Source organism: Drosophila pseudoobscura, chromosome 2 (assembly GCF_009870125.1).
Source record: "Drosophila pseudoobscura strain MV-25-SWS-2005 chromosome 2, UCI_Dpse_MV25, whole genome shotgun sequence".
Taxonomy (NCBI): domain Eukaryota; kingdom Metazoa; phylum Arthropoda; class Insecta; order Diptera; family Drosophilidae; genus Drosophila; species Drosophila pseudoobscura.
This window is the reverse complement of record NC_046679.1, coordinates 31,779,366-31,807,045: the sequence shown is the minus strand read 5'-3', so window position 1 is coordinate 31,807,045 and position 27,680 is coordinate 31,779,366. Positions and strand designations below refer to the sequence as shown.

Sequence of the window (27,680 nt, the reverse complement as noted above, 5' to 3'; positions counted from 1 at the left end):
AGTAATTCAAAGTTGATTCGATTTTTGTTAATAATTACAAAACTGGGTATTTTACCAAATATGTTAAGTTTGCTATTGTTTAGTCCAACATAAGCGTAATTCGCATTTTTATTCAAAATAAATTCAATTTCTCTGTCTTTGTTAAACTTATATAAACTTAAATCATCTTCTTTGATTTCATTCGAACTTAATCGTGAGCGCTCTTCCGCTTTATTTAGATTGTTTTCCGACTGGTGCTCTAGACATGATAACTTTATAAAACTTATTGGGCTCCCTGAGTCGATGAGGCAATCTAAGGACAAGCATTTGTTATTGTAATTGCTAATGTATATATTAAATTTGTATATGTAATCGTTATGTACCTTGTACTTATTTTCGTCACAGTGTGACACCTGGTGACTCATGCTGCCGCATCCGTAGCACGCTCCTCTTTCGCGCTTGGGCTTGCGGCACTCCCCTGCCACGTGGCCCAAAGAGTTGCAGTTGTAGCAGCGAATGGGTGTTGGCGAGGCTCCAGTGTTTGCCCCTTCAGTTGAACCGTACTTCTTTGGCAGCATGATCTTCTCGAACGCCTTGAGTAGTTGATGTGGAGCACCAAAGCACTGCATGTGGGCTTGCCTACGCAGGCCTACGTCTGGGATACCTTCGATGACTCCGTCAATAAACTCCTCGTTGTCAATGACTATGCGGGATGCCAGCGACACTTTGGCGTTGAAGTACATCGAGAACTCCTCGTCACGTGCCCCTGAACGGGACTCGAACTTGCGACAGAGCAACAGTTTGCTTTCCTTGGGATGGAAAGTGTCTTCCATGACGTTCAACAACTGATCGATTGGCAACGACATGTGGTCCGAACTCAAATGCAGCCACACCAATGCTTTGTCCTTAAGCTTCGACATTAGCAGCATTAGTAGTTTCTCATCCTTCAGTTTGTTCACTTTTGCGATGGCCTTAAACTGCGCGATCCAAGTTGTGACGTCATCGTTGTTTCCAGAAATGTTGCCATGATATGTTGGCAACATGTCTTTGGCGGCATTTAGCAACATGACGCCAGCGTCATTGTTGGCGGCTGGTGTTGTGTTCTCTCCTCTCCCTTCCTTCTCCCTCTCGCTCTGCAGCTTCAGCAGCTCGACTTGCAATTTTAACATTTCAACCTCTGCTCGATATTCGCCGTGGTTGTTGTTGTGCCCATGCGCTTGCGGTGCTTTTTCGTTCTTCTCTTTGCGTTCGCTCTTCGTCGAGTCTTGATCTGCGGCTGCCTCATCTTCCCTCTCGTTCTCGCATGTTTCGGCTGCCGGTGGTCCCGCAGCTCTACTGGTATTTCGTTAAGTCTCGCTGCCATGGCAGCTTTGCTTCCACCTTTTGGTAGATTGAGTGACTCCAGCCATCCGCGCAGCTGGGCGGCCGAGAACTCCTCCGTGCCGACCAAGTCCGACATGTTTTTTTTTCCAGCAATGGCGTCTTCGACGGACGAGAAAAGAAAAATTTTCGCTATTTTTCACTGGCGGCGGTTGATCCTATCCCACTTCTGAAATTGTAGGCCGTCTAACCCGGGAATTGTAGTGACCAACATCGGTGCGTGGGTGAACTGTCTAGGTATAAAAACACAAGCCCGGCGATTTGATATAACTCTTTTTTATTAGCTGCGCGTCTGTCTCCCACAATCGCCCATTACAAAGTGCACTTACTCTATTATCGATGTTTCTTATCCGATATCTCACTATTGGTATTTCCCGCCGAGTGTATCGATGGTGCGGTAAATACCAATGCGCGCTGTATGCTATTTTAAATACTAGTTGAATGCCTCACTAATTATTACCTTGCTACATAACCTAGCTCAGGCATTTATATATACCTACTACTAATCATTTTTATAGATTTAAGATCATTATACCCTACCTTGCCCCTATGATATTCTTTCCCCAGTATATGCTGTATAGTAATACCCTATAAATGTAAGACAATATCGAATAGCAGGCTTATATTATGGACTAGATTCTATTAGCGTTAGGTTTTATAGGAATTTAAATGAAGAACTATGGATTGCTTTAATAAAGTTAGTTTGGAAATGAACCAAGGCTAAATATCTTATATCGGATATAAGATGCAACCTCGTCTGACGGAGATGTGACCCACTGCAGTCTTTGTTGGAGGGATCCTGACTGTTAATAGGTGGCCCTGAAGGATCATGGTAGGGTGGGCGTTCTCGCCAATGGGCGATACCGCAGCCGACAAAGATCTGACCGGTGATCTTCTTCGCTTACGTATCCATGCTGATCTGTCCCTTTGACCCCCTGTATCCCGTTTCCTAGTATCCTTTCCCTACTCGTACGCGATTTATTTTTTTTATATAATTTCTTATCTCGACCATTTGCTAGAGCTCTAAATGGGTAGTAAAATATCCTCCATGCCCACACCCCGCCGACCAGCGACAAAAGCGGAATCCAGCGCGTACTTCCTACTCCCGTTTAGTTATCATCAGCTCCTATAACCTGTACGTTGTATGCTACAAGAGGTGATCACTAGGGATACAATAATCTGTCCTCTCTGGTAATTGCGGGAGTCTCATCAGGAGTCCCGAGTGCCCAACCGCGGACGCCTTCCACAGTCTGGCTTCTCTCATTCTGAGGGCAGAAAGTGTTGCCACCTTCTTTCCCATGAGATCTACAGGGAGGAGGATACTGTGCGGGGTATCCAGGGCTTCCCCTGGAGTAGTGCGTAGCCCGCCAGTGATGCATAGCTCTGCCATGCGTTGAACTCTGCTGAGTTTATTGAGGCATGTCCTTTTGTCTAAGGCTGGCCACCATACCATACCATACCATACCATACCACTCCATAGAGCATGATCGGTCGTATGATGGCGGTGTAGAGCTACCGGACTATCTAGGGGGTCATTCCCCATTTTAGTCCGATGGCTTTCCTGCAAGTATAAAGGGGCCACTGTGGCTTACTTTACTCTGTCCTTGATGCTCAATTTCCAGTCGAGCTTTCTGTCGAGGATTAGGCCAAGATACTTGGCGTTGTTGCTGAAGACCAGCGCTTCCTCACATAGTTTTGGGGGAATCAGTGCCGGAACTTTGTACTTCCTAGTGAAGAGCACCCGTTTCACTTAAGACGGGTTGACGCCTAACCCGCATTTGTCTGCCCATTTCGACATTTTCGTCCGGAGCAGTGTGTTCACTGCCACGTTCCATAGGAGGGGCGAGAGGACTCTGCCCTGCGGTGTGCCTCTGCAGACGAATCTGGTGCATGTTGACGTCCCCAGTGATCAATCAGGCTCACCGTACTGGAGTTAACCCCCAGATCCGTCAGTGCGCCCGTGATAGCGGTCGGAAGGATGTTGTTTAAAGCACCTTCTATGTCGAGGAAGACTACGACGGTGTACTCCTTAAAGTTAAGTTAAGTTTCGATGATCGATGTGATCGAGTGTAGGGCCGTTTCGGTGGATCTTCTCTTCCGATTGGCATGCTGGGAGTCTGAGATCAGACTGGACGGAACACACGCTTTGAGATGCAGCCCCAGGAGCCGTTCCATCGCCTTTAGAAGAAAAGACGATATACTAATGGGCCTGAAATCTTTTGGCGCAGTGTGCGAGGGCTTGCCTGCCTTGGGTATGAATACGACTTTGGTCTGAAGCCAGGTGTCAGGAATACACCCGTGGGAGAAAATTCCCTCGTAAATTATTTTGAGCGAGTTAATGGCTTTAAGTCCCGCGCGAATCAGTTGGACAGGAAAAATGCCGTCTGGCCCCGCGGACTTGTAAAGTTTAAAACTTCTGATCGCCCAGGAAATGTTCTCCTTGCTTGGCAGGCTCAGGAGGGCATTTGAGACGACAGAAGGAGGCGCGAAGTTGTTGGGTCTGTTTTCATCGCAGCCAGGGAAGTGAGTATTTAGGAGAAGATTTAGCGATTCATCGAGTCCACGATTGGTCGGTGCTCTTCAAGTAGCCCAGGGTGGGTGTTGTCTTCAAGAGAACTCTGCGCAAGTGCGAGGCTTCTGAGTTACTCTCGATTTCGCTGCAGAACTTACGCCAGGAGGCGCGTTTGGCTTTTCTAAGTTCTTTGTTGTAGGTTGACAGACTGGCCTTGTATTCGGTCCAGTTTTGCTCAACGTTCTCAGCCTTACCTTTATTGAAGAGTCTCCGGGAGGCTTTCCGGAGTTCATCCAGTTTCGGATTCCACCATTCCGGTTTCCTCCGGCCTCTGTTCTTGCCAGAGGGGCATGCTTTGTCGAGCGCCTTATTGCAGGCGTCGGTAAAGATCTTAAGAAGGCGCGACGTGGCCTCCGTGGAGAACTCCTCCTCAGATGGGGGCTCGGGAGAACAGGACAGAGGTAATCAGAGTACCGAGTCCAGTTTGTCCGCCTGATGTTCCGGAAACGAGCTGGCTTCGGTACTAAGAAGGAGAAAACAGTTTCCACGTACCTGTGGTCCGAGAAGGAGTTCTCTTTCAGGACTGTCCAGGATACAATGTTACTCTGTATCTCATGAGAGGCAAGCGTGAGGTCCAGGACCTCCTTGCGGTTTTTAATAATAAAGGTGGGATCACTACCCCGGTTTACTAAGACCATCTGAGTGGTCAGTAAGTAACTGAAAGGGTACTCACCCCTTTCGTTTGTGTCAGTGCTTCCCCACTGACAGTGATGTGCATTGGCGTCGCACCCCACAATTAGGCCGATGTCTTTGGACGAACAGTCTGTGATTAGAGCCCGGAGAGGCGCGTGTGGAGGTGGGTCTGGTTGATCATGTCACATGTATGCGGAGCAGATCCTCAGTGAGCGCTCCTGGCCTTCGAGGCTCACTGCGGTGTGGTCTTCATTGCTGAAATTTTGGAGCAAAAATAAGTGCAACTCTCTTTTTGCAAGAATGCAGGTACGAATTTTACCTGCGGTTTCAGCTACGTATAGCTTATAGTCAGAAGTCCTCAGACCGGAGACCCTGTTTCCGAGGATCCACCCTTGGCCAGGTGGAGCTGTAGAACAGCGCATGCTGCCTTACAATGGTGGAAGTTTATCTGCTGGAGTGTCAATGACATTGCTGAGGCTCACCTCCACCATTGTTGCTTCTAGATCGCTGTCGGGGGACTCCGTCTCCTCCCCGACAACGATGTAGCTGAGACCTCTGGCTAGGTCGCTCTCATCGAACGCGTAGTCGTCCAGGATGTCGTCCGACATCAGCCACGGGTTTGGCTCGACCTCTGCTTGCCTGACCCTGCCATCCGACTTGTAGGTGGATATGGTGACCATTTTATATCCGTAGTCGACCACACGGTCCGTCTTCGCGAGGGGTTCTAGCGACTCCTCATTAAGGACGAGGATTATATGGCGCCTCTGCCCCTGGATATCCTCCACCTTGGCCACCTTCCAATCGACTGTGGGAAGGTGGGGGTTGCAGACCTGCAGTAGCCTGAGGATTTTCTCAGGCTCTGCAGGTTTAGCCGAGACCCATGCTCTGGCTCTCGGACGGCTGGCAACATCCTCCCATCTCACGGCCTCCAGTTTCGCCCCTGGATAGACCTCTTTGAGAGCGGCCACCGCCTTCATGTAGAGGGCCGCAGAGCGAGCGTCTTGGCAGGCGATGGTTTTCACCTTGCCTTGATGCCACCCTGCGTCCTCACACTTTGGCGGGGGTCCACCGTTCTCCTCCAGTTCCTGTAGGAACCGGCCCTGGAGCTCGTTCTTCACGAGGGACATGGCCGTCCCTTTCGGCTTTCCTCCCCGTGGTGCAGAGACGCTGCTCGCCGGGGCCCCCATGGGTTCCTCGGTCCCGGTGCGCTTACCATCCGCGATTATGCTTTGCTTGGCAGCCACCCCGGTCTCCGATTCGCCCTTGGAGCCACCCCCCTCGGAAGGACCCGATTGGCTTTTCGGGCCCCCCCTCGCTGCGGCCGCTGCCTGAAGACGGTGGACCGACTCAGTCTCCTTCCCCGTCTTCCTTAGACCTGGTTTCCTAGGCGCTGGTACAGAGGGATTGGCTTGTCCCTCCGGTACTTTAAAAGGAGTACCGAGCTCCTTTGCGGTGTTGTTTGATTTTATGTTTTTGGTAGATTGTATTTTGTTCCCACGAGTAGACGGGAAGGGGTTGGACACCCGAGGCATAGCCCGCTTGCCCCGGGAAGCCTAATTTAAACTGGAGGTCGGCAGGCCCCCCGGCCATGTATCTCTCGGCATATAACAGTGTCGCCTTGGATTGGGGCAATTTCACTGAGAGTTTTCTTCTCTCCGCCCGACTACCATTCGCCAGCATCCTGGCAGAGACATGACCGTACCAGGACCTGTTTCCAGCCGCCCTCACGGGGAGAGTGTATTCCCACTTCCACCGGTGTGTACAGTTACGGCAGGTGACGGTTCGCTCGCAACCCTCTGTGTCCTAGGGGTGTGGGACGCCAGCCGCACCGGGTATTCCTAACCGGAGTGGCTGCGCCTCAATTCCGAGCTTACAGTTGTGCGAGCCGACCCGCCATCCGTTTATCCCCCTGTAGCAGTAGTATATATTGCGTTAACTGAAATTTGTAAGCTCGATGAATCATATCTTCATCAATATAAAATCAGATATATAGATTCAAATAGATTTTTAAATTCAAGCTTAGAAAAACTCGCTAGTTACATGGACATAGGGAATTTTAAAATTTTGAAAACTAAATATCAAGGTGAAAAATTTGATATGCTACGACGAAAGGGAGTATTTCCGTATGATTATTTGGATAGTTTGAACAAATTTGATGAATCCCTGCTTCCTTCGCGAGAATATTTTTATAATTCACTAAATGACGAGGAATGTAGTGTTGAAGACGACAGCCTTGCTCAGAAGGTTTGGAGCGCATTTATTTTTGGACGTTGACATGCAATGACTGCATCTATCAAGAGGCGATGCAATTACTGCACCGTCAAGTGGCCCGTGTGACACCAGCAGAAGGCTGTTACGCGCGGATCCCAGGCAAAACGCAGCCCTCCTCCCGCCCAACCGACCGAGGGGCGCTGCCGCATGACGCGCGGTGCGTAGCCGAACCAAACGCGAGCATGCAAGAAAGATAGATATTAGACTAACCTTCGAGGAAAATTAGCACTAAACTTATTAAGAAATTAAGCATGCAATAAAATACAAAATACAAATACCACTACAATTACTAATTACTAGAAAGGTGTGTAAGGATTAGTAATTTAATAAGAGGAAGAGAATTAGTGGAGGATATAATATGGTAGAGGGAATTATAATCCGAGCATAAGACCCTAAACGGTTCATGCAAGGAATAATTCGATCTACAAAGTGGAAGGAACAACGGTATAAAGTTTCTAGTCAGTCTAATAGGAATCGTGAAGTTTATGCGGCTCAACAGATCAGGGCTGTCTATGTCACCCCTGATCAAGTTGTGCATAAATATCACACCAAGCATTTTTCTACGGTTAACTAAGGAAGGGAGGTTTACTAATAATAGTCTACTAGAGTAAGATGGGAGTCTTACACCCGCATCCCAGTTAAGGCCCCGCAGAGCAAAGAGTAAAAAGTTTTTCTGCACTGATTCTATACGGTCCTGGTGTACTTTGTACTGAGGGCACCATACACAGGAGCCGTATTATAAGATCGGACGAACAAGCGAGGTATAGAGAGTCTTTGTTATATAGGGGTCGTCAAATTCCTTTGACCACCTCTTTATAAACCCAAGCACGCCCATGGCCTTATTTACCATGGTAGAAATGTGTTCGGAAAACTTTAACTTGGGATCTAACATAACACCCAGATCATCCACCAGGGTAATTCTCTCAAGAGAACCCCCAAATAGGGTGTAGGGAGCCAACAAAGGGTTAGAACGATGAAATGTCATAACTTTGCATTTCGAGGCATTAAGGTGTGACAAGTTTGCACAACACCATGACTGAAAGCTATTGAGATCGGATTGCAAGCGAGAATGAAATGAAATGTCCTTGTACTGGACACAGAGTTTAACATCATCCGCATACATAAGTACTCGAGAGTATGTTATTACTGAAGGCAAGTCATTAATAAAGAGTGTGAAGAGTAAGGGGCCTAGATGGCTGCCCTGTGGTACTCCCGAAGAAACCTTTACTGGTAAAGAGAGGGAGTTTTTGAAGAGGACTCTTTGAGACCTAGAACAAAGATAGCTAGAAATCCATCTCAGGAGGTTGGGCGGAAACCCTAAGGGCTCGCGCACACTGTAGCTGAAAGCGGAGCTGAAAGCGGAGCTGAAATCAAAGCTGAAAGCTCAGCTGATCTGAGAGCTTTTCTCAGGCAGAATCAGCTTGCAGGTGCGTACATTGTCGGCTGATCTGATTGCTGAAAGCTGAAAACCACCGCCTCCCTTTGTCTATCTCCTTAAGTGGCATCAATAGATATCATTATAATTATTATTGTTATTTTGTAAATGAATTATTACTTCACAGCACGTACAATAGCCAGACGTACAGTAGCCAGACGGAAGTTTTCGTATTACTTTTTTTTTACGAATTATTACATTTGTACATTACATTGGTAATGGTAAATATTAAAACTTTTTTGCCCAATTTATCGCCTTCATAGAAATTATAGAAATAAAACTATTATTCAAATATTTTTAATAGTCCCGCTTATTCCCCAGCGCTGGGTTAACCGCAATTTCGCTTAAAAATGTTTTGTAGCCCATTTTCGATCACTTATGAACCAATACACACGAACAAAATCAGCAATCAGCTTGCTGAAAAAACAAACATGCTTGATCGATCAAACTAAGCTGAGCTGATTTGAGCGAGCTTTTTCAGCTTTCAGCTCAGCTCAGTCTGCAATGTGCGCACTTGCACCGGTGCAGTGTGTTTGTTTTTTCAGAGCTGAAAAATAAGCTTTCAGCTCCGCTTTCAGCTCCGCTTTCAGCAACAGTGTGCGCGAGCCCTAAAAGGTCAAGTTTATGTGCTAAAAGGGAATGGTTTACAGAGTCGAATGCTTTACTAAAGTCGGTGTAAATAACATCCGTCTGTAAGTTACCTTGAAAGCCTTTAATAATGAAAGAGGTAAACTCTAATAAGTTCGTGGTGGTTGATCGCCGCCTTATAAATCCATGCTGAGTTGGAGATATAAGTGACTTGCAGAGATGTTGCAAGTGCGGAGTTAAAACCTTCTCAAACAATTTGGGAATAGCGGATAACTTTGCTATACCTCTATAATTTTTTGCATCAGACTTGCTACCTTTTTTATGGAGAGGAATTATAAACGATTCCTTCCAGATTGGGGGGAAGCAAGAGGAATCAATGGGCAGGGTGAATACTTTAAGCAATGGTCCACACAGAGCCTCGGCGCAGTACCTGAGGACACAACCTGGAACCCCGTCTGGACCCGGTGAAAACACCGGCTTAACTAGTCGAAGATCTTGAAGTAGGGAATATTAATTTAACAAGGGACTGAAAATGCCGTTCGACCTCGGTAATCCGTATGGGTACGGTTGACCAGAGTAGCGTTCCTCAGAATAGGTGGTTTGGAAAAACTGGGCAAAAAGATCGGCAATTGCCTGATCATTATTTGCCGACGTATTACAAAATGATAGCGAGGATGGGTGTGCGGACGTTCTACGCTTACTGTTTACGAAGCAGTAAAACTGTTTAGGGTCCTGAGAAAAACGTATCCTGCAACGAGATAGGTAGTTCTTATAGCATTGAGCATTAAGAACTGAAAAGTTTGACCGAGCTATTACATAACGAGAGTGAGAAGTAGGAGAACCCACTTCTTGAAATTTTTTATAAAGTCTTGATTTTAAGTTTTTTAGACTGGATAACTCTTTGGTAAACCAAGGGGGTTTTCCAGATCTAATCGGACAAGAAAGCGGGACACAAGAATCAAAAAATGTGCCAAGAGCATTGTAAAAAATGTTTGTGCCTTTTGTGACATCAGTGCACAAGTACAAAGCGGACCAATCAAAATCCCTAATTAGGTTATTAAGCTTCGCAAACTCGGCTTTACGAAAGCAGCGGACACGTCCAGGTAGTCTACTCGACCGATCCAATACAGTTGGTCCTATGTCTAGCGACACCTCGAAAGTAGGGTGGTAGGCGTCTTCAGGTATAGTGAGCGGAAGGGCTCGGGTTAACAACACTATGGTCGGATCCGATACAAAGCATAGATCAAGCAATCGACCCAAGGAATTTTTCACATGATTGACTTGAGATAGGGACAGGTCAAGCAAGCCGTCAACAAAGTCATGTCGTGACATGGGCACTAGGATACTAGACTCGTTTACCGAAGACCAAACAGTTTCTGGCAAGTTGAAGTCACCAAGAACTATCATACGATCTTTATCAGATAGCAAGGAATCAACAGCGGTTAAAGCGGACAAGTGCTGCTCATAAATTGAAATATCCGAAGAAGGTGGGATATACGAGCAAGTAATGAATATAGCGAAAGGGAAGAATATAGGGAAGAATCAGTTTTACACACAGGAATTCCAGTTCCTGTTGAACTTTGACTGTGAAGTGTTCTGACGTGAAGTAAGAGTCCACTGCAATTAGAACCCCTCCTGCACGTCGAGACGAACGGTCCTTTCTAAAAGTTGTGTACCGACCTGCCAAAACCTCGGAACTAAGAATGTCCGGCTTTAACCAGGTTTCAGTAAACACAATAACGTGGGAAGCAAATGCAACACTATCCCGGAAAAGAATGCTGAGCTTACTACGCAAGCCTCTTACATTCTATATGTTACTAAAAGAGAAGTTAGTTTTTTGCCTTCTTCTTAGCCTTAAACTCCTTCACCACCAAATGCTCCGGCCAAAATTTGGTGGAGCAAATGGTGTCAAATTGAGTTGGGGAGATGCTTATCTTAAACGACGCTATCTCCCTGGCATAAGAGAAGTTAAATTTCTCCACCTTTAAACCCACGGCTTTTATTTTGCTTTGAAGTAAAGCAGTTACATCATTAGATGTGAGGTCAGAGGCCAGCCGTGAAACAAAAACTTGTCGTTTTGGTGGGACTCCCACCAGTGGTTTAGTCACCGCAGGTCTAGTACCTGTGGTGGCAATATCCGGAGGTCCGGAACGTCTATTTACTGGTGGGATCGGGATAGACGGGACAACTAACGAGCTTGCGGACACCATGGACACGGACGCAGCAGACGTACTTGGCTGCACATTCTCCGAGGCGATGAATTCGGCTACCGAATCTGCATCGCCAGCAGCTTTCGTTGCCTTTGGAGTGGCAAACGAGATCAACTGCTGCCCACTTGGAGTGGTCGGAGTCAATTTTTCGGCGGCGCACGGCTGAGTGACGGTTGGCACTTGCAGGTCCCGCGGAGTGACCTTTTTGCGCCTCGGAGACTCATTCAGCAGTTTTAAACCGCTAATCTGAGCCTCCATGGCTAGGAGCCGATCGTATTGGTTTTTGAAACCAACGGTCAGCTCCTTAAAGCAACTCCGCGTCTGCCTCATGAAAGCCACCATGTCTTTCTCCACCGCACGGCATGCCTCGCAACTGTAATGCAAGCCATTACGTTTGGCTATGGCATCGCTCACGAGGCCAGAAAATCCCGCGCATTTTGCGTGGACTACGCTGTCGCAGAGCCAGCAGGGGACATTTGGCTGATCGTGAGTGATCTGCTTCTTGCAGGTTTTTTTGGCGCAGAATTCCACAGCGAATTCCATTTTATTTTTATTATTCAAATATTTTCTTAAGAAAATTTGCAAATAAAAATTAAAATCAAAAAAATTAAAAATTTCCAAAACAAATCGGTATCAGACCAATGTGCCAGACAACGCTCAAAGCGGAATTGGTAAGAAAAAAAAGAGAGCAGAGTTCAGAGCGGTTATAGCGAGAGCTACTAGACAGAGAGCGCTATTGCTCAGAAAGTTGAAAGAGCGAGAGAGAAAGAACAGTTATTGAGGTTGAGGTGATAGCGAGAGAGTGATAAGACAACAAAAGCTACCAGACGAGAGCGGACTGCAATGCAATACTCACTCACTGCAACAACACAACACAACACAAGCCGACGCCGAAAAATAAAAAGTTAAATAATATTTTAACACAAATCAAAAGGCATGCACTCGCGTAAATGAATAGGTTTCCAGATTGTTGTCTGGTTAGAAAGTATATTTAGAATTTAGTTAGGAAAACTCCGGTTGTTTATTCGAAACAAAAGGAAAAATGCGGAGCGCAAAACAAAAACACGTCTGATCACTACGAAAGAGAACGGATTCTTGATTCTTTAATTGCAAATGTATCAGAGATTATTTAAAATTATATTTGGAAAGCGATGTTTTAATTCTTGCTGATGTATTTGAGAATTTTGGGAGTCTTTGTTCCCGAGTGTACATTTTAGACCCCATTAATTATGTTACTGCTCCTTCATTTTCATGGGATGCAATGTTAAAATACACAACGGTAAAATAAGAACTTGTTAGTGATCCTGATCCTGATCTGATCTGGTGTGATGAGCTCGTGAGGTGGCTCAAAGGGGGCCTAGCTGAGCCGTACGAGAGTCAGTCTGGCTGGGGGCCCGGTATATAAAACTAGCCCAGTCGTTAACGGAGAGCTCAGGGACTTGGCAGTCCCCTGTTCTAAGTATGCCTTATCCGGGCAACGTGGATCTCTGCCCGGACGGACCGTACCCCTTCTCTGCAGCTCGTGGGAAAAGAATGGAAGAATTTAAAAACAAACAAAATGAGTCTGGCACTCCCCAAATGCCAACAGGGAGCAATCCCGAACAGGGGAAGGCAGCGGCCCAAAGGCCTGGCCCAACCCGCAAACTAACAGTGAAAACCTGCGCGGCGGAAGATGCTAGGGAGAGCCCAAAGGGGTCCCATCCCGGTGTCGGGGTGGGTGGTGAATTGGCTCCCAAAACCGATACCTTGGCAGAGTGGCTATGCAATCCTGCGGCTGCTCTGCCTGCTGGTAAAGTGGCTGGTGATGAATCACCATCTACTAGTGTCCAAGCCAAATCTTTTACATATGCCGATAGAAGGAGTGCTGGCAATATACTCCGTCGGCAGAACGCAAGCCAGATGTCCAGCCCGACGGACAAATGGATAAAGAAGGTTGAGTGGGCCTCGAAGGTGCTGCCGAACTTTGGCAAGGAAGCACCGAAGAAGGAAGCCCCTCAGCAAAAAAGGCAGCGCTCGCAAGAGACTCCGGGGCCGACACCGAAGCCCGGAGTGGCAGAGTGCTGCCTAGCACATCATTAGCGCAGATTGCCAGAGAAAGGACGCTGATTGGCGTCCTGGACAAAGGCAGCGCGGACTCCCGGATACATAGAAACCAGTGGAAGTGGGTGGAAGCGGCACTGGCCGACCGCTGCTTCGAGCTGCTGGAAAAGCAGCCTGAACCCCCTGTTTGTAGTGGAGCGGATCGAGGATCAATTATCCAACGGCGAGGTGTATGTTCCAGTAACCCTCCTAGCAGTCGTCACAGAAAGGAAAGGCCGATGGGTTTCGTTGTGTGTATATGTATATATATATTGTTCATGTATTGATTCGGTATTCGCGCGGTATGTCGACAGGTTGAAGCGGGGGTGAAAACGTAACTAACTCTCTATGCCTTATGCTCTATGCTTTATGCTGCCTTTGTGCTGCCGTGAGCGCCGTGTGGATCGTGGATTGTGGATCCGAGCGCCCCTCCGAGCGCGCGAGCGCGAGCCGGGACCGAGGCGCGCGGAGCCGACACAGTGCCCGGAAACTGTCCATTGCTGGCCTGAACATCCTCCCCCCCCCTTGCAGGATTGCAAAGTATAATGGGGTGGCCTATGGCTGGGTGCACGCCCCCGACACGATCCATCCAAAAACGGTGCTCTGGGCCACCGGCAGGCCGTCCTCACGCGCAAGGAACCCGGGCTGGATCACCTTCGGGTAGACATCTGCTCCCAAGATGAGCGAGATTGTCGCCGGTCGATGGAATTGTTCATCGGCAAGCCTCAGGTCACCGAAACGCGCCCGCACGGAATCGCTCAGCTGTCGGATAGGCGTGCGGATGCGCACACGGGGCTCGACCTTGAGCATCGTCTCCAACTGGAAGTCGCCCATTTTGGCGCGGATCACCGCCGTACACACTTTCTCGTCCCCCACACAAGTGGTGGGCAACTTGAAGGCGCTGGCCAAGGAGTCGTCAATACAGCTCACCGGCGTGCATGGGTCGATGAGCGCCGCCGTCTCGAAGTTTTTGGAACCCGTATCCAAGACCACCAGCGCCGTCGGGAGTAGGATGAGGCTTCGATGTTGTAGAAGTGAGTCGACGGATGGTGCCGGGGGCCCTGCCACGGGGCGGCTCACGGGGAGACGCGGGCGGCGGTCGGCGTGGGCCGACGTGGATGGCGACGATGCAGCCGAGGCTGAGCGGGCTGGACGCCGAGGTCGGCGTTTGACGTGGGGCGCTGTAGATGGCGACGATGCTCCTGAGGCCGAGCGGACTGGACGACGCGACGAGGGTATGTGGAGTAGAGTGTGGTGGTTTTTTCCACACACCCGGCACAGCCCGCCACTGCGACAATCCTGGCCGGAGTGTTGGTGGGCCAGGCAGTTCCCGCAATATTTGTTAATGAGGACAGCTCGGAGTCTCTTCTCAGGGCTCAGGCGAAGGAAATGGTGACAGGTCCGTAGCGGATGAATTCCTCGGCAGACCCGGCAACGGTACGTGTTGATCCCTCGATCACGCCGGCTCTCCGTGGTGCGGCTGGCGCGGATCCGTGGGGCCATGTCTGGATGAGGATGGAACTAGGATGGAATAGAGAAGTCGAAGAAGTATTAGTACGGAGCTGTGAATGGGACAAGTGCACATTCACGTTATTGTTGGATGGAACTACGGGGTTCTACTGGCAGGAGAACGACCTTGACAATCGGTCTTTTGAGGGTACCGCGGGCAGTAAGGATATCCACCACACGGACCCTGTCGTCGGCACCGGGATACACGGAAGTTATCCTTCCGAGCCGCCATTCGTTGGACGGCAGGTTATCCTCCTTGATGACTACCATATCGCCAACCTGCAGATTTGGCGTCGGCGTCTGCCACTTAGTCCGTTTGTGGAGCTCCTTGAGGTATTCCTCCTTCCACCTTTGACAGAACTGTTGGTTGAGGGCCTTCAAATGCTGCCACCGATTGATGATCGAATTAAGGTTCCCCTTTATTTCGGGCTCGGCCGTACTCATTAAGGGCCCCCCAATAAGGAAGTGCCCGGGAGTGAGGGCTAGCAGCTCCGTCGGATCATCGGACATCGGTGAGAGCGGCCTGGAATTGAGGCACGCTTCAATCTTCGCGAGCAGCGTAGAAAGCTCTTCAAACGTATACCTCCGAGTGGACGTGGCCTTGTAGAAGAGAGTTTTGAAACTCTTCACTCCGGCTTCCCATAGGCCTCCCATATGTGGAGCTCCTGGTGGGATGAAGCGCCACGAAACCCGCTGATGGCTATACGCATCAGTCACCGAGTCCTTAAACGCGTCAAGGAAGTCACTGGAAAGCAGGGTTGCTGCACCAACGAAAGTTTTTCCATTATCTGAATGGATACGCTGTGGACATACGCGCCTTGCGACGAAACGAGCGAAGGCGGCGAGAAATTTTTCGGTGGTGAGGTCGGACGTGGGTTCTAAATGTATCGCCTTTGTGGAAAAACACACGAATACGCACACATACCCCTTCGTGATCAGACATGCTCTCCCTGTATAGTTCCGTATTTCGAAAGGACCCGCGTAATCAATCCCTGTATGCGTAAACGGTCTGGAAAAGGACGACCGCTCGGTTGGGAGATCTCCCATCATTTGGGTTTGCAACCTTCTTTTGTGAATAACGCAGACCTTGCAGGAGTTCACAACCCCCTTCATAAGCCTTTGAACCTTTGGAATCCAATACTTTGATCGAATGAGGCGCACCATCAATTGGTTGCCGCCATGAAGAGTTATCCGGTGTGTAAATTGCGCGAGAAGGCGAGACAATTGACAATTATATGGGAGAATGATCGGATGTCGTTCGTCGTATCTTAGCACTTCAGAGCCTGCGACACGGCCGCATGCTCTGATCAACCCATGGCGGTCTAGGAAAGGGTTCATGTTCAGGATAGAACTTGACCTTGGCGTTGGCCGCTTACCGCTTAGGCAGCGGTACTCCTCGGGGTATTCTCTACGCTGCGTCTCTAGGATAAGAGTTTTTTCAGCTTCGGTAATTTCGCCGCTCGTAAGATGGCCCTTTTGCGCGGTGGCTAACTTCCGGCAGCGCTTGGTGAAGCGCAGGATATATGCACGGACTCGTAGAGCTCTCTCCAGATTGGAGAATCGTTCGAGGAAGTCTTCGGCTGGGTTGAGTGCGAAATGGGCTTTTACAGTTCGCTGCTCTAAGGTCATAACGGGGGAGTTATTAACTGGTGCCGGCCATTGATCTCGGCCCTTCTGCAGCCAAGTTGGTCCGTGCCACCAGAGTTGGTTCTCCACCAACTCCTGTAACGGCACGCCTCTGCTGGCTAAGTCCGCGGGGTTCTGTTCGGATGGAACGTGGCACCACTTCTCAATATCGGTCGCTTGAGATATCCTAGTCACTCGGTTGGCCACGAACGTGGTCCAGTGACACGCGGGCTTTGCCAGCCAGGCGAGGACTATGGTGGAATCGGTCCAGCAATAGCAGCTCGTACTTGCTGTTGGCATATTCGGCAGGATAGCCGCCGCCATTTCGGACAAAAGCACTGCCCCGCAAAGCTCTAACCGGGGGAGCGACACGGTTTTCACGGGTGCGACTCGCGTTTTCGCTGTGAGAAGCTGCACCTCGACCAAACGGTCAACCTCAATGCGGACGTAGATGGCGGCACCGTAAGCCCTCTCGGATGCATCGCAGAACCCATGATGTTCGACTTTTACTGCTGGCCGGGAGCCGACCCATCTTGGAATATGGATTTGGTCGAGAGCGGAGTAGCTCCGCAGGAAACTTTGCCAGCGCTGGCGCATCTCGCTTGGAAGCTCATCGTCCCATCCCAGGTCCTGCAACCAGATTTCTTGCATGAAGATCTTGGACCGAACAATGAATGGGGCCAACCACCCCGCGGGGTCGAACAGCCTTGCGATCTGGGACAGAACTGCTCGCTTGGTGTATGACGACTCAGGCGCCAACTCGGGAGGGACAAAAAAAAACTCGTCTGAAGTCGCTTTCCAGCGAATCCCGAGAGTCTTAGCCGTGCTCTCTTCCTCCATCTCCAGAAAATCTGTGTGGAGACGATGAGCACTCGGAATTCCTGCCAGAATAGCTTTGTGGTTTGAAGTCCACTTCCGCAGCGGAAAACCTGCAGAGCTAAGTGCGGCCTGCAACTCGCGGATCGTTAGTCGAGCCTCATCGGTAGAATCCGCTCCGGCTAGGACATCGTCGACATACATGAATGATTGGATAATGCGACTTGCTTTCGGAAATCTGGACTGGACGTCGCTTGCTAGCTGTTGCAACACTCGGATGGCAAGAAAAGGAGCGCAATTGACTCCGAAGGTTACGGTCTTAAGTTCATAGTCGCGGATGAGTCCCTCCTTGTTTCGAAATAATATTCGCTGGAAAGGGGTGTGTTTCGGGTCAACCCAAATTTGGCGATACATCTTGGTGATGTCCGCGTGGAAAACGTACCGGAAATAGCGCCACTTCAGGATCTGGAGGGTCAAGTCAGATTGGAGGACCGGGCCGGCGTGCAGAAGATCATTCAAACTCACACCGTTGGTCGACGGGCTGGATGCGTTAAATACCACGCGGACCTTCGTGGTAGTGCTCTCAGGCTTGAAGACAGCGTGGTGCGGAAGGTAGTAGGTTGAGGACCCATGAGTCGGAGGAACTTCTGTCATATGTTCAAGCTCTAGGTATTCTTGGATTACGGTGTCGTACTGCTCTTGTAGGGGACCGTTTCTTTTCAAGCGATTTTCGTTTCTTAGGAACTGGGCCAGCGCGGCTGCCCTTGAATACCCCAGATCTGATCCGGGATGATCTGGGTCGCGAAACGGTAACGTGACGACGTATTTCCCGCTTGGCGTTCTTGACGTAGTTCGGAGGAAATTTCTTTCGCAGTACGAATCCGATTCGCTTTCTATTTTAGTAGGAATGTCCTCCACCTCCCAAAACTTTGTGAGGAGCTTGTCCAACGGAGTCTCTAGCTCGGTGGAAATTTGCGTGGAGAAGGATGCGACCCGGCCTTGTACCGTGTTTGGCACTGGGCCTGTAAGAACCCACCCGAAAATGGTTTCCTGTCCGAGGAGAGATCCACAGATGTTCGTCTGTGAGCCGCTCAAGAGGATGGATGGAAGGATGTCGGCACCAATCAGGACATCTATTTGTGAGCTTTCGTAAAATGTCGGGTCTGCCCATGGCAGGTTTGGCAAGTCTCGCAACGAGTGTTGCGGGATCGGATGGGAGGGAAGGCTGCCTGATAGTTCCGGCAGGACATAGGCTGTGGCGTCCAATTGTAAGCCCGGCTTAGTCGGGGAACGGATGGAAAAATGGCAGAGTTTCTTGGACTGAGCGGATATTGTCTGATTGAGGCCCGAGACCTGTGCCTGGGCGAGTCGGAATGGCAACTTAATGATCTGGAAGAGACGTTCCGTAATGAACGTCGCCTCGGAGCCCGGGTCGATTAGAGCGCGGGCGCGAAAATTTGTCCCCAAGTGGCAAATATTAATAATAGCCGTGCCTAGGAGTACCGCCCTCTTGCCGGAGGCGAAATAGTTCTGAACGCTAGGCTGAGCTTCGGCAGGAGTCGGAAGTGGTACGGAATTGGGCGCGGATTGGCTGGAAACTGGAGTGCCACGGTGCAGCAGCGTATGATGCCGGTCTCCACACGTGTTGCAGTTGTGGGCGCTTTGGCATTCACGAATCTGGTGCCCTCTTGCGAAACAGTTTAAGCAAAGCATTTTTTGCTTAATATAGCTGGAGCGAGCATCAGGTCTCATCTGAAGGAATTGAGGGCACACCCGGATCGGATGGTTCTCTTTGGAGCAAAGATCACACGCTCTCCGCTTCGGATCCACAGTTGTTCCGAAAGAGTGAACCCGCCTTGCAACAGGGCTCTCTTGGGAACGGAAAGGGTTGGGATTGCCCTTTGACCTCTCTGACATGGGTAGACTCGCCCTGGAGTGAGCCTGAGTCTCCATGCCTGGATGGCCGTCCTCGGTCACCTCGAGAGACAGGTACCGCTCCGCCAGGAACTTGTCCATAGCGTGCCAGGTGGGAATTTCGGACTTGTGGGTCACGGACTGCTCCCAAAGCTCCAAAGTCGTTTTCGGCAACTTCGCGGATATGAGGTACACTAACACTCCGTCAGCGAAAATGCTGTCTGTGGAGACTTCGGAGTGGTTGAGTGTCGTAAGGCACTTGTGGACGGCCCTCTGAAGCTCTTTTAGCGCTGCAGCTGACTCGGTGCGGATTTGGGGCAGACTGAAAAGGATCTTCAGCTGGGCTTTGAGTATCAGCCTCTTGTTCTGGAAACGCTCACGGAGGGCGCTCCATGCGGACGCGAACCCTTCGTTCGTGAGTGGAGCCTGTGCCACTATGTCGTGGGCCTCACCGCTTGTTTTTTTGTTGAGGTGGAACAGTTTTTCTACTGGAGCCAACCTATGGTTCTCTATATATATGGCGGTGAACAGGTCTCGGAACGTGGGCCACTGCTGATAGTCCCCACTGAAAACTTCAGTGTCACATGGAGGAAGACGGCAACCGCCGGACGTCGGCACTTGAACGGCCAGTTGAGGCGTGTGAGGGACAGTCGGGGGTTCGAGCTGATCGTTCAGTTCGGCAAGGCATTGCGCGTAGACCGCGTAGCAGTCATCGTACATCCCCTGGACGTCAGCTACCCCCTCTGGATCTACTTCCGTTATCGCCTCCACACAGGCCTCGAACTCCGCGTCCACCTTCGCCCACAGGCTTCGGAGTTGATCTCGATGGACTTGGGAGAGCGAGCGGGTTGGTGTGCTAGCATCTGGAGCGCTGAGCTTCTGGTCGAAGCGTGTCAGTCTGCTTGCAGCCAAGGCAAACTTAGACCGTGCGGAACTGGCGGCCGATTGGGCCATAGTGCTCGGAACCGTGCGAGGGACGACCGAGGGGAGCAACAAGGCCTCAAAGGCATGTGGTGCGTGAGCCCTGGACGTGGTCGGACCTCGCTCAGTTGGGGACGGACGGGAAGATGTGGGCGTAGCGATTGAGCCGTTGGAGCTGGGTGGATGGGTTAAACTCAGCGAACTCACCCGCTTAAACTTCTTGCGAGATTTCTTATCACCAGTGGGCATGGTTGGCTGATGGATTTGCGATAACGCGTATCAGAGTCGCAAAGCAGGTGAGCGGAATGGAGAAGTGGAAGTTTTGAACGACGAACCGTGGATATGTGGCCTTGGCGGAATTTATCGCGAGTATTTATATAGTAGAAGTCGGGCTCCGTGGCCGGAATATAAATATAAAATACTACGATCAAATACAAAAAAAAAAAATGTCCAACCAAGAGCGACTAATGGATGAGCAATGATATTGATGCACAAGGTCCCCCTATATAGAGTCGGTTACAAAACGAATGTTCAAAACAATATACCCTTGAAAAGCAGTGTAGCGCGTCACTTGGCGTTCCGTTACGGTCAAGCGCGGCACCGAAAAATATTCTCCCACCAACAACAACGCAAGCAAACGGTGGAGAAGCGAAAGCGAAAGGAAAAATGAACAGAATGCGTCGCTGCTGTTGCTTGTATGTGTGTGTGTGTATGGGTGTAAGTGCTAGGTACCGTGGCTTGGATTAACGACCCCCCCTTTTGACGAGATTGAAACAACGGGTAAAAAAAAAACGGAGTAACCGTTTTATGAGGTAATACAATATATGTATGTATATACAGATGTGCAAGAGTTGTTAGTTGAAAATGCGTGCGCATATGTAAGATGATATGTATGGAGTCGTGTTTTATTTTTATTGGCAATATAATGAGTTAAATAAAGATTGGTTGTGATTTGTGATTTGTTATTCTATATTCTTTAAAACAAACGAAAGAACTGTAACCCGTTGAGCATGCACGGAATGAACACCAAATTAATTGCAAGAATATGTCTTTTTGTTTGTTGCCAGCCGCTTGGATTGCGTTGCTTACACATACAAAACTTCGTTCTCTTTCGTAGTGATCAGACGTGTTTTTGTTTTGCGCTCCGCATTTTTCCTTTTGTTTCGAATAAACAGCCGGAGTTTTCCTAATTAAATTCTAAATATACTTTCTAACCAGACAACAATCTGGAAACCTATTCTTTTACGCGAGTGCATGCCTTTTGATTTGTGTTAAAATATTATTTAACTTTTTATTTTTCGGCGTCGGCTTGTGTTGTGTTGTTGCAGTGAGTGAGTATTGCATTGCAGTCCGCTCTCGTCTGGTAGCTTTTGTTGTCTTATCACTCTCTCGCTATCACCTCAACCTCAATAACTGTTCTTTCTCTCTCGCTCTTTCAACTTTCTGAGCAATAGCGCTCTCTATCTAGTAGCTCTCGCTATAACCGCTCTCCACTCTGCTCTCTTTTTTTCTTACCAATTCCGCTTTGAGCGTTGTCTGGCACATTGGTCTGATACCAATTTGTTTTGGAAATTTTTAATTTTTTTGATTTTAATAAAATATTTGAATAATAAAAAAAAAATGGAATTCGCTGTGGTCTGCGCTAAAAAAACCTGCAAGAAGCAGATCACTCACGATCAGCCAAATGTCCCCTGCTGGCTCTGCGACAGCGTAGTCCACGCAAAATGCGCGGGATTTTCTGGCCTCGTGAGCGATGCCATAGCCAAACGTAATGGCTTGCATTACAGTTGCGAGGCATGCCGTGCGGTGGAGAAAGACATGGTGGCTTTCATGAGGCAGACGCGGAGTGGCTTTAAGGAGCTGACCGTTGGTTTTAAAAACCAATACGATCGGCTCCTAGCCATGGAGGCTCAGTTTAGCGGTTTAAAACTGCTGAATGAGTCTCCGAGGCGCAAAAAGGTCACTCCGCGGGACCTGCAAGTGCCAACCGTCACTCAGCCGTGCGCCGCCGAAAAATTGACTCCGACCACTCCAAGTGTACAGCAGTTGATCTCGTTTGCCACTCCAAAGGCAACGAAAGCTGCTGGCGATGCAGATTCGGTAGCCGAATTCATCGCCTCGGAGAATGTGCAGCCAAGTACGTCTGCTGCGTCCGTGTCCGTGGTGTCCGCAAGTTCACTAGTTGTCCCGTCTATCCCGATCCCACCAGTAAATAGACGTTCCGGACCTCCGGATATTGCCACCACAGGTACTAGACCTGCGGTGACTAAACCACTGGTGGGAGTCCCACCAAAACGACAAGTTTTTGTTTCACGGCTGGCCCCTGACCTCACATCTAATGATGTAACTGCTTTCATTCAAAGCAAAATAAAAGCCGTGGGTTTAAAGGTGGAGAAATTTAACTTCTCTTATGCCAGGGAGATAGCGTCGTTTAAGATAAGCATCTCCCCAACTCAATTTGACACCATTTGCTCCACCAAATTTTGGCCGGAGCATTTGGTGGTGAAGGAGTTTAAGGCTAAGAAGAAGAATAGGCCCCCCATATCGCTTCCAAATCTTTCCAGCGTGCCACCCTCAACCTCAACTTCCTCTTCCTCAACTTCCCGTCTTGCTCCAACCTTTGCAAAAAACTAACTTCTCTTTTAGTAACGTATCAGAATGTAAGAGGCTTGCGTAGTAAGCTCAGCATTCTTTTCCGGGATAGTGTTGCATTTGCTTCCCACGTTATTGTGTTTACTGAAACCTGGTTAAAGCCGGACATTCTTAGTTCCGAGGTTTTGGCAGGTCGGTACACAACTTTTAGAAAGGACCGTTCGTCTCGACGTGCAGGAGGGGTTCTAATTGCAGTGGACTCTTACTTCACGTCAGAACACTTCACAGTCCAAGTTCAACAGGAACTGGAATTCCTGTGTGTAAAACTGATTCTTCCCGCTTTCGCTATATTCATTACTTGCTCGTATATCCCACCTTCTTCGGATATTTCAATTTATGAGCAGCACTTGTCCGCTTTAACCGCTGTTGCTTCCTCGCTATCTGATAAAGATCGTATGATAGTTCTTGGTGACTTCAACTTGCCAGGAACTGTTTGGTCTTCGGTAAACGAGTCTAGTATTCTAGTGCCCATGTCACGACATGACTTTGTTGACGGCTTGCTTGACCTGTCCTTGTCTCAAGTCAATCATGTGAAAAATTCCTTGGGTCGATTGCTTGATCTATGCTTTGTATCGGATCCGACCATAGTGTTGTTAACCCGAGCCCTTCCGCTCACTATACCTGAAGACGCCTACCACCCTACTTTCGAGGTGTCGCTAGACATAGGACCAACTGTATTGGATCGGTCGAGTAGACTACCTGAACGTGTCCGCTGCTTTCGTAAAGCCGAGTTTGCGAAGCTTAATAACCTAATTAGGGATTTTGATTGGTCCGCTTTGTACTTGTGCACTGATGTCACAAAAGCCACAAACATTTTTTACAATGCTCTTGGCACATTTTTTGATTCTTGTGTCCCGCTTTCTTGTCCGATTAGATCTGGAAAACCCCCTTGGTTTACCAAAGAGTTATCCAGTCTAAAAAACTTAAAATCAAGACTTTATAAAAAATTTCAAGAAGTGGGTTCTCCTACTTCTCACTCTCGTTATGTAATAGCTCGGTCAAACTTTTCAGTTCTTAATGCTCAATGCTATAAGAACTACCTATCTCGTTGCAGGATACGTTTTTCTCAGGACCCTAAACAGTTTTACTGCTTCGTAAACAGTAAGCGTAGAACGTCCGCACACCCATCCTCGCTATCATTTTGTAATACGTCGGCAAATAATGATCAGGCAATTGCCGATCTTTTTGCCCAGTTTTTCCAAACTACCTATTCTGAGGAACGCTACTCTGGTCAACCGTACCCATACGGATTACCGAGGTCGAACGGCATTTTCAGTCCCTTGTTAAATGAGTATTCCCTACTTCAAGATCTTCGACTAGTTAAGCCGGTGTTTTCACCGGGTCCAGACGGGGTTCCAGGTTGTGTACTCAGGTACTGCGCCGAGGCTCTGTGTGGACCATTGCTTAAACTATTCACCATGTCCATTGATTCATCTTGCTTCCCCCCAATCTGGAAGGAATCGTTTATAATTCCTCTCCATAAAAAAGGTAGTAAGTCTGATGTAAAAAATTATAGAGGTATAGCAAAGTTATCCGCTATTCCCAAATTGTTTGAGAAGGTTTTAACTCCGCACTTGCAACATCTCTGCAAGTCACTTATATCTCCAACTCAGCATGGATTTATAAGGCGGCGATCAACCACCACGAACTTGTTAGAGTTTACCTCTTTCATTATTAAAGGCTTTCAAGGTAACTTACAGACGGATGTTATTTACACCGACTTTAGTAAAGCATTCGACTCTGTAAACCATTCCCTTTTAGCACATAAACTTGACCTTTTAGGGTTTCCGCCCAACCTCCTGAGATGGATTTCTAGCTATCTTTGTTCTAGGTCTCAAAGAGTCCTCTTCAAAAACTCCCTCTCATTACCAGTAAAGGTTTCTTCGGGAGTACCACAGGGCAGCCATCTAGGCCCCTTACTCTTCACACTCTTTATTAATGACTTGCCTTCAGTAATAACATACTCTCGAGTACTTATGTATGCGGATGATGTTAAACTCTGTGTCCAGTACAAGGACATTTCATTTCATTCTCGCTTGCAATCCGATCTCAATAGCTTTCAGTCATGGTGTTGTGCAAACTTGTTACACCTTAATGCCTCGAAATGCAAAGTTATGACATTTCATCGTTCTAACCCTTTGTTGGCTCCCTACACCCTATTTGGGGGTTCTCTTGAGAGAATTACCCTGGTGGATGATCTGGGTGTTATGTTAGATCCCAAGTTAAAGTTTTCCGAACACATTTCTACCATGGTAAATAAGGCCATGGGCGTGCTTGGGTTTATAAAGAGGTGGTCAAAGGAATTTGACGACCCCTATATAACAAAGACTCTCTATACCTCGCTTGTTCGTCCGATCTTAGAATACGGCTCCTGTGTATGGTGCCCTCAGTACAAAGTACACCAGGACCGTATAGAATCAGTACAGAAAAACTTTTTACTCTTTGCTCTGCGGGGCCTTAACTGGGATGCGGGTGTAAGACTCCCATCTTACTCTAGTAGACTATTATTAGTAAACCTCCCATCCTTAGTTAACCGTAGAAAAATGCTTGGTGTGATATTTATGCACAACTTGATCAGGGGTGACATAGACAGCCCTGATCTGTTGAGCCGCATAAACTTCACGATTCCTATTAGACTGACTAGAAACTTTATACCGTTGTTCCTTCCACTTTGTAGATCGAATTATTCCTTGCATGAACCGTTTAGGGTCTTATGCTCGGACTATAATTCCCTCTACCATATTATATCCTCCACTAATTCTCTTCCTCTTATTAAATTACTAATCCTTACACACCTTTCTAGTAATTAGTAATTGTAGTGGTATTTGTATTTTGTATTTTATTGCATGCTTAATTTCTTAATAAGTTTAGTGCTAATTTTCCTCGAAGGTTAGTCTAATATCTATCTTTCTTGCATGCTCGCGTTTGGTTCGGCTACGCACCGCGCGTCATGCGGCAGCGCCCCTCGGTCGGTTGGGCGGGAGGAGGGCTGCGTTTTGCCTGGGATCCGCGCGTAACAGCCTTCTGCTGGTGTCACACGGGCCACTTGACGGTGCAGTAATTGCATCGCCTCTTGTTAGATGCAGTCATTGCATGTCAACGTCCAATATATGTACATATGTATGTATGTTGGTGTGCATGTGCAGTTGTCAGCAGCGAAAGCTCAGCTGGTAGCTGGGAGCGGTAGGAATATGATTTACAGACAGCTATGTATATATTAATGTGGGCACTGGATCGGAGGAGGAACGCAGGAGCTAGCTCGGATCAAATTAAACCTTTGGAGAAATAGGAGGCCACAACCGTTGGCAGAACGAAGTATGGTTTAATTTGGAGCTAGAGCGAGAAAGGCATATATGTACATATGTATGCCGCGGGCACTCGGACTGGGATGGGAAACTCGCACAAAATCACTGCACTGGTGTTGGGCACAATCGAAGGGTTGTACTTATCTTACACTTGGAGCGATCCGCCGATGCTGGCTGGGGTGAGCTTCTCCTTATGGGGAAGGCGAAGATCCGGCTCGAAGGACCAATGTTTGTAGTGGAGCGGATCGAGGATCAATTATCCAACGGCGAGGTGTATGTTCCAGTAACCCTCCTAGCAGTCGTCACAGAAAGGAAAGGCCGATGGGTTTCGTTGTGTGTATATGTATATATATATTGTTCATGTATTGATTCGGTATTCGCGCGGTATGTCGACAGGTTGAAGCGGGGGTGAAAACGTAACTAACTCTCTATGCCTTATGCTCTATGCTTTATGCTGCCTTTGTGCTGCCGTGAGCGCCGTGTGGATCGTGGATTGTGGATCCGAGCCGAGTCCCATGAAGGAGCCGGAGCGCATCCTAAAAATGTTGCAAAGATGCAACCCCCACCTCCCAACAGCGGATTGGAAGGTGGTCAAAGTTGAGACGACACAGGGCCCCACAAACCAGGCGGTGGTCGTCCTCAACAAAGAGTCGCTGGCCCCGATTGAGGCTGCCAAAGGCGAGCTCAATTTTGGGTTCAGCTCTGTGACCGTAAAGGTCTACAAGTCGGATGCAGCGGCCGAGGCACGTCCTGTCGACAAGCCAGTCGAGCACGACGCTGCCTCGGAGATCGAAGCACCCGATCACACAGAGATAGACCCAGAGGGCTACTCCACCGATGGCACGCTGAGATGCGACTTCGAGGCGATGGGTTGCGACGAGGAAGTCGAGGACGATCCAGATGCCGACATTACAGTGGTGGAGACCACTAAGGATGTCCTTGAGGCTCCTTCAGATCAATCTCCACCACTGTAAAGCAGCATCCGCTGCTCTTATACTCCGCCTCGAAGAGAGCGGAGCAGACGTAGCCCTGATCCAGGAACCTTGGATAATGGGAGACAAGGTTTGTGGACTAGGGTCGAAGGATTACAAGATAATTGTATCTTAACATGAAGGTAAAACCCGCACCTGCATTCTCGCCAGAAAGCACCTTAATATCTTTCTGCTCCATAATTATACCGATAGCGACAACACGGCGGCAAGCCTAGAGCTGAAAGGGACACATCTAAGGCTGATGTCGTCCTACATGGCCCATGAGGGAAACGATCCTCCCAACGACCTTGTTCGCAAACGCTCACCACACTCGATGGGGGAGCTCGAACACAAATGTAAGGGGTGAGTCATTTTTCAGCTTCATCCTTAACTCAAATCTATTTATTTGTAATCGGCCCAACGACCCCATCACCTTAGTGTCTCCCAACCTGTTAGACATAGTCAAGAGTTGGCAAGTCCTTGATGACCACTCTTTCTCTGACCACAGATACATCGAGACCACACTATCCCTCGAGTGTCCGAAACCTAAGGACTATATTAATCCCAGGAAAGCCAACTGGGAAAAATATAGCTCAGCCCTGGAGGACTTACTCCCCTCCAAAGCACCATCATGCCCCGACACAAAAGACGACCTAGATCGCCTAGTGAATAGGTTAACAAAAGCATGCAACAAAGCCTTCGCGGCAGCATGCCCCTCTAGCAAACCTAGGGGGAAAAAGAAACACCCCTGGTGGTCAAAACAAATAGACATCTTACGTAAAAGCTGCAGGACCCTCTTCAACAGGGCCAAAAGCGCGA

General features: G+C 48.7%; 2 protein-coding genes across 3 annotated transcripts; both read right to left on the bottom strand.

The window, feature by feature from the left end:
- Positions 1-141: 141 nt before the first annotated feature.
- Positions 142-1,772, bottom strand: LOC117183275 (uncharacterized). Its single transcript, XM_033376643.1, has 2 exons — positions 363-1,772; positions 142-292 (listed from the first exon to the last, which is right to left on the bottom strand). Exons 1-2 carry the CDS (start codon positions 1,146-1,148, stop codon positions 263-265), a joined length of 816 nt encoding a protein of 271 aa, XP_033232534.1. The 5' UTR covers positions 1,149-1,772; the 3' UTR covers positions 142-262.
- An 11,525-nt stretch (positions 1,773-13,297) lies between these two features.
- LOC117185672 (uncharacterized) lies at positions 13,298-26,391 on the bottom strand. 2 transcript variants are annotated; one of them, XM_033385962.1, is made up of 2 exons: positions 26,040-26,391; positions 13,298-14,668 (listed from the first exon to the last, which is right to left on the bottom strand). In XM_033385962.1, exon 2 carries the CDS (start codon positions 14,648-14,650, stop codon positions 13,703-13,705), a length of 948 nt encoding a protein of 315 aa, XP_033241853.1. In that variant the 5' UTR covers positions 14,651-14,668; positions 26,040-26,391; the 3' UTR covers positions 13,298-13,702. The 2 variants fall into 2 exon arrangements, with proteins under 2 accessions (XP_033241853.1, XP_033241852.1); XM_033385961.1 differs by lacking the exon at positions 26,040-26,391 and adding an exon at positions 14,737-20,483.
- Between the last annotated feature and the right edge of the window lie 1,289 nt (positions 26,392-27,680).

Excerpts from the sequence above, each read along its gene's own strand:
- LOC117183275 (XM_033376643.1), bottom strand. The coding sequence starts at position 1,148 with ATGTTAAAATTGCAAGTCGAGCTGCTGAAGCTGCAGAGCGAGAGGGAG. Across the intron at positions 293-362 it reads GTGACGAAAATAAGTACAAG|ATTGCCTCATCGACTCAGGG; the intron begins GTACATAACGAT and ends GCTTGTCCTTAG.
- LOC117185672 (XM_033385961.1), bottom strand. The coding sequence starts at position 20,182 with ATGCCCACTGGTGATAAGAAATCTCGCAAGAAGTTTAAGCGGGTGAGT.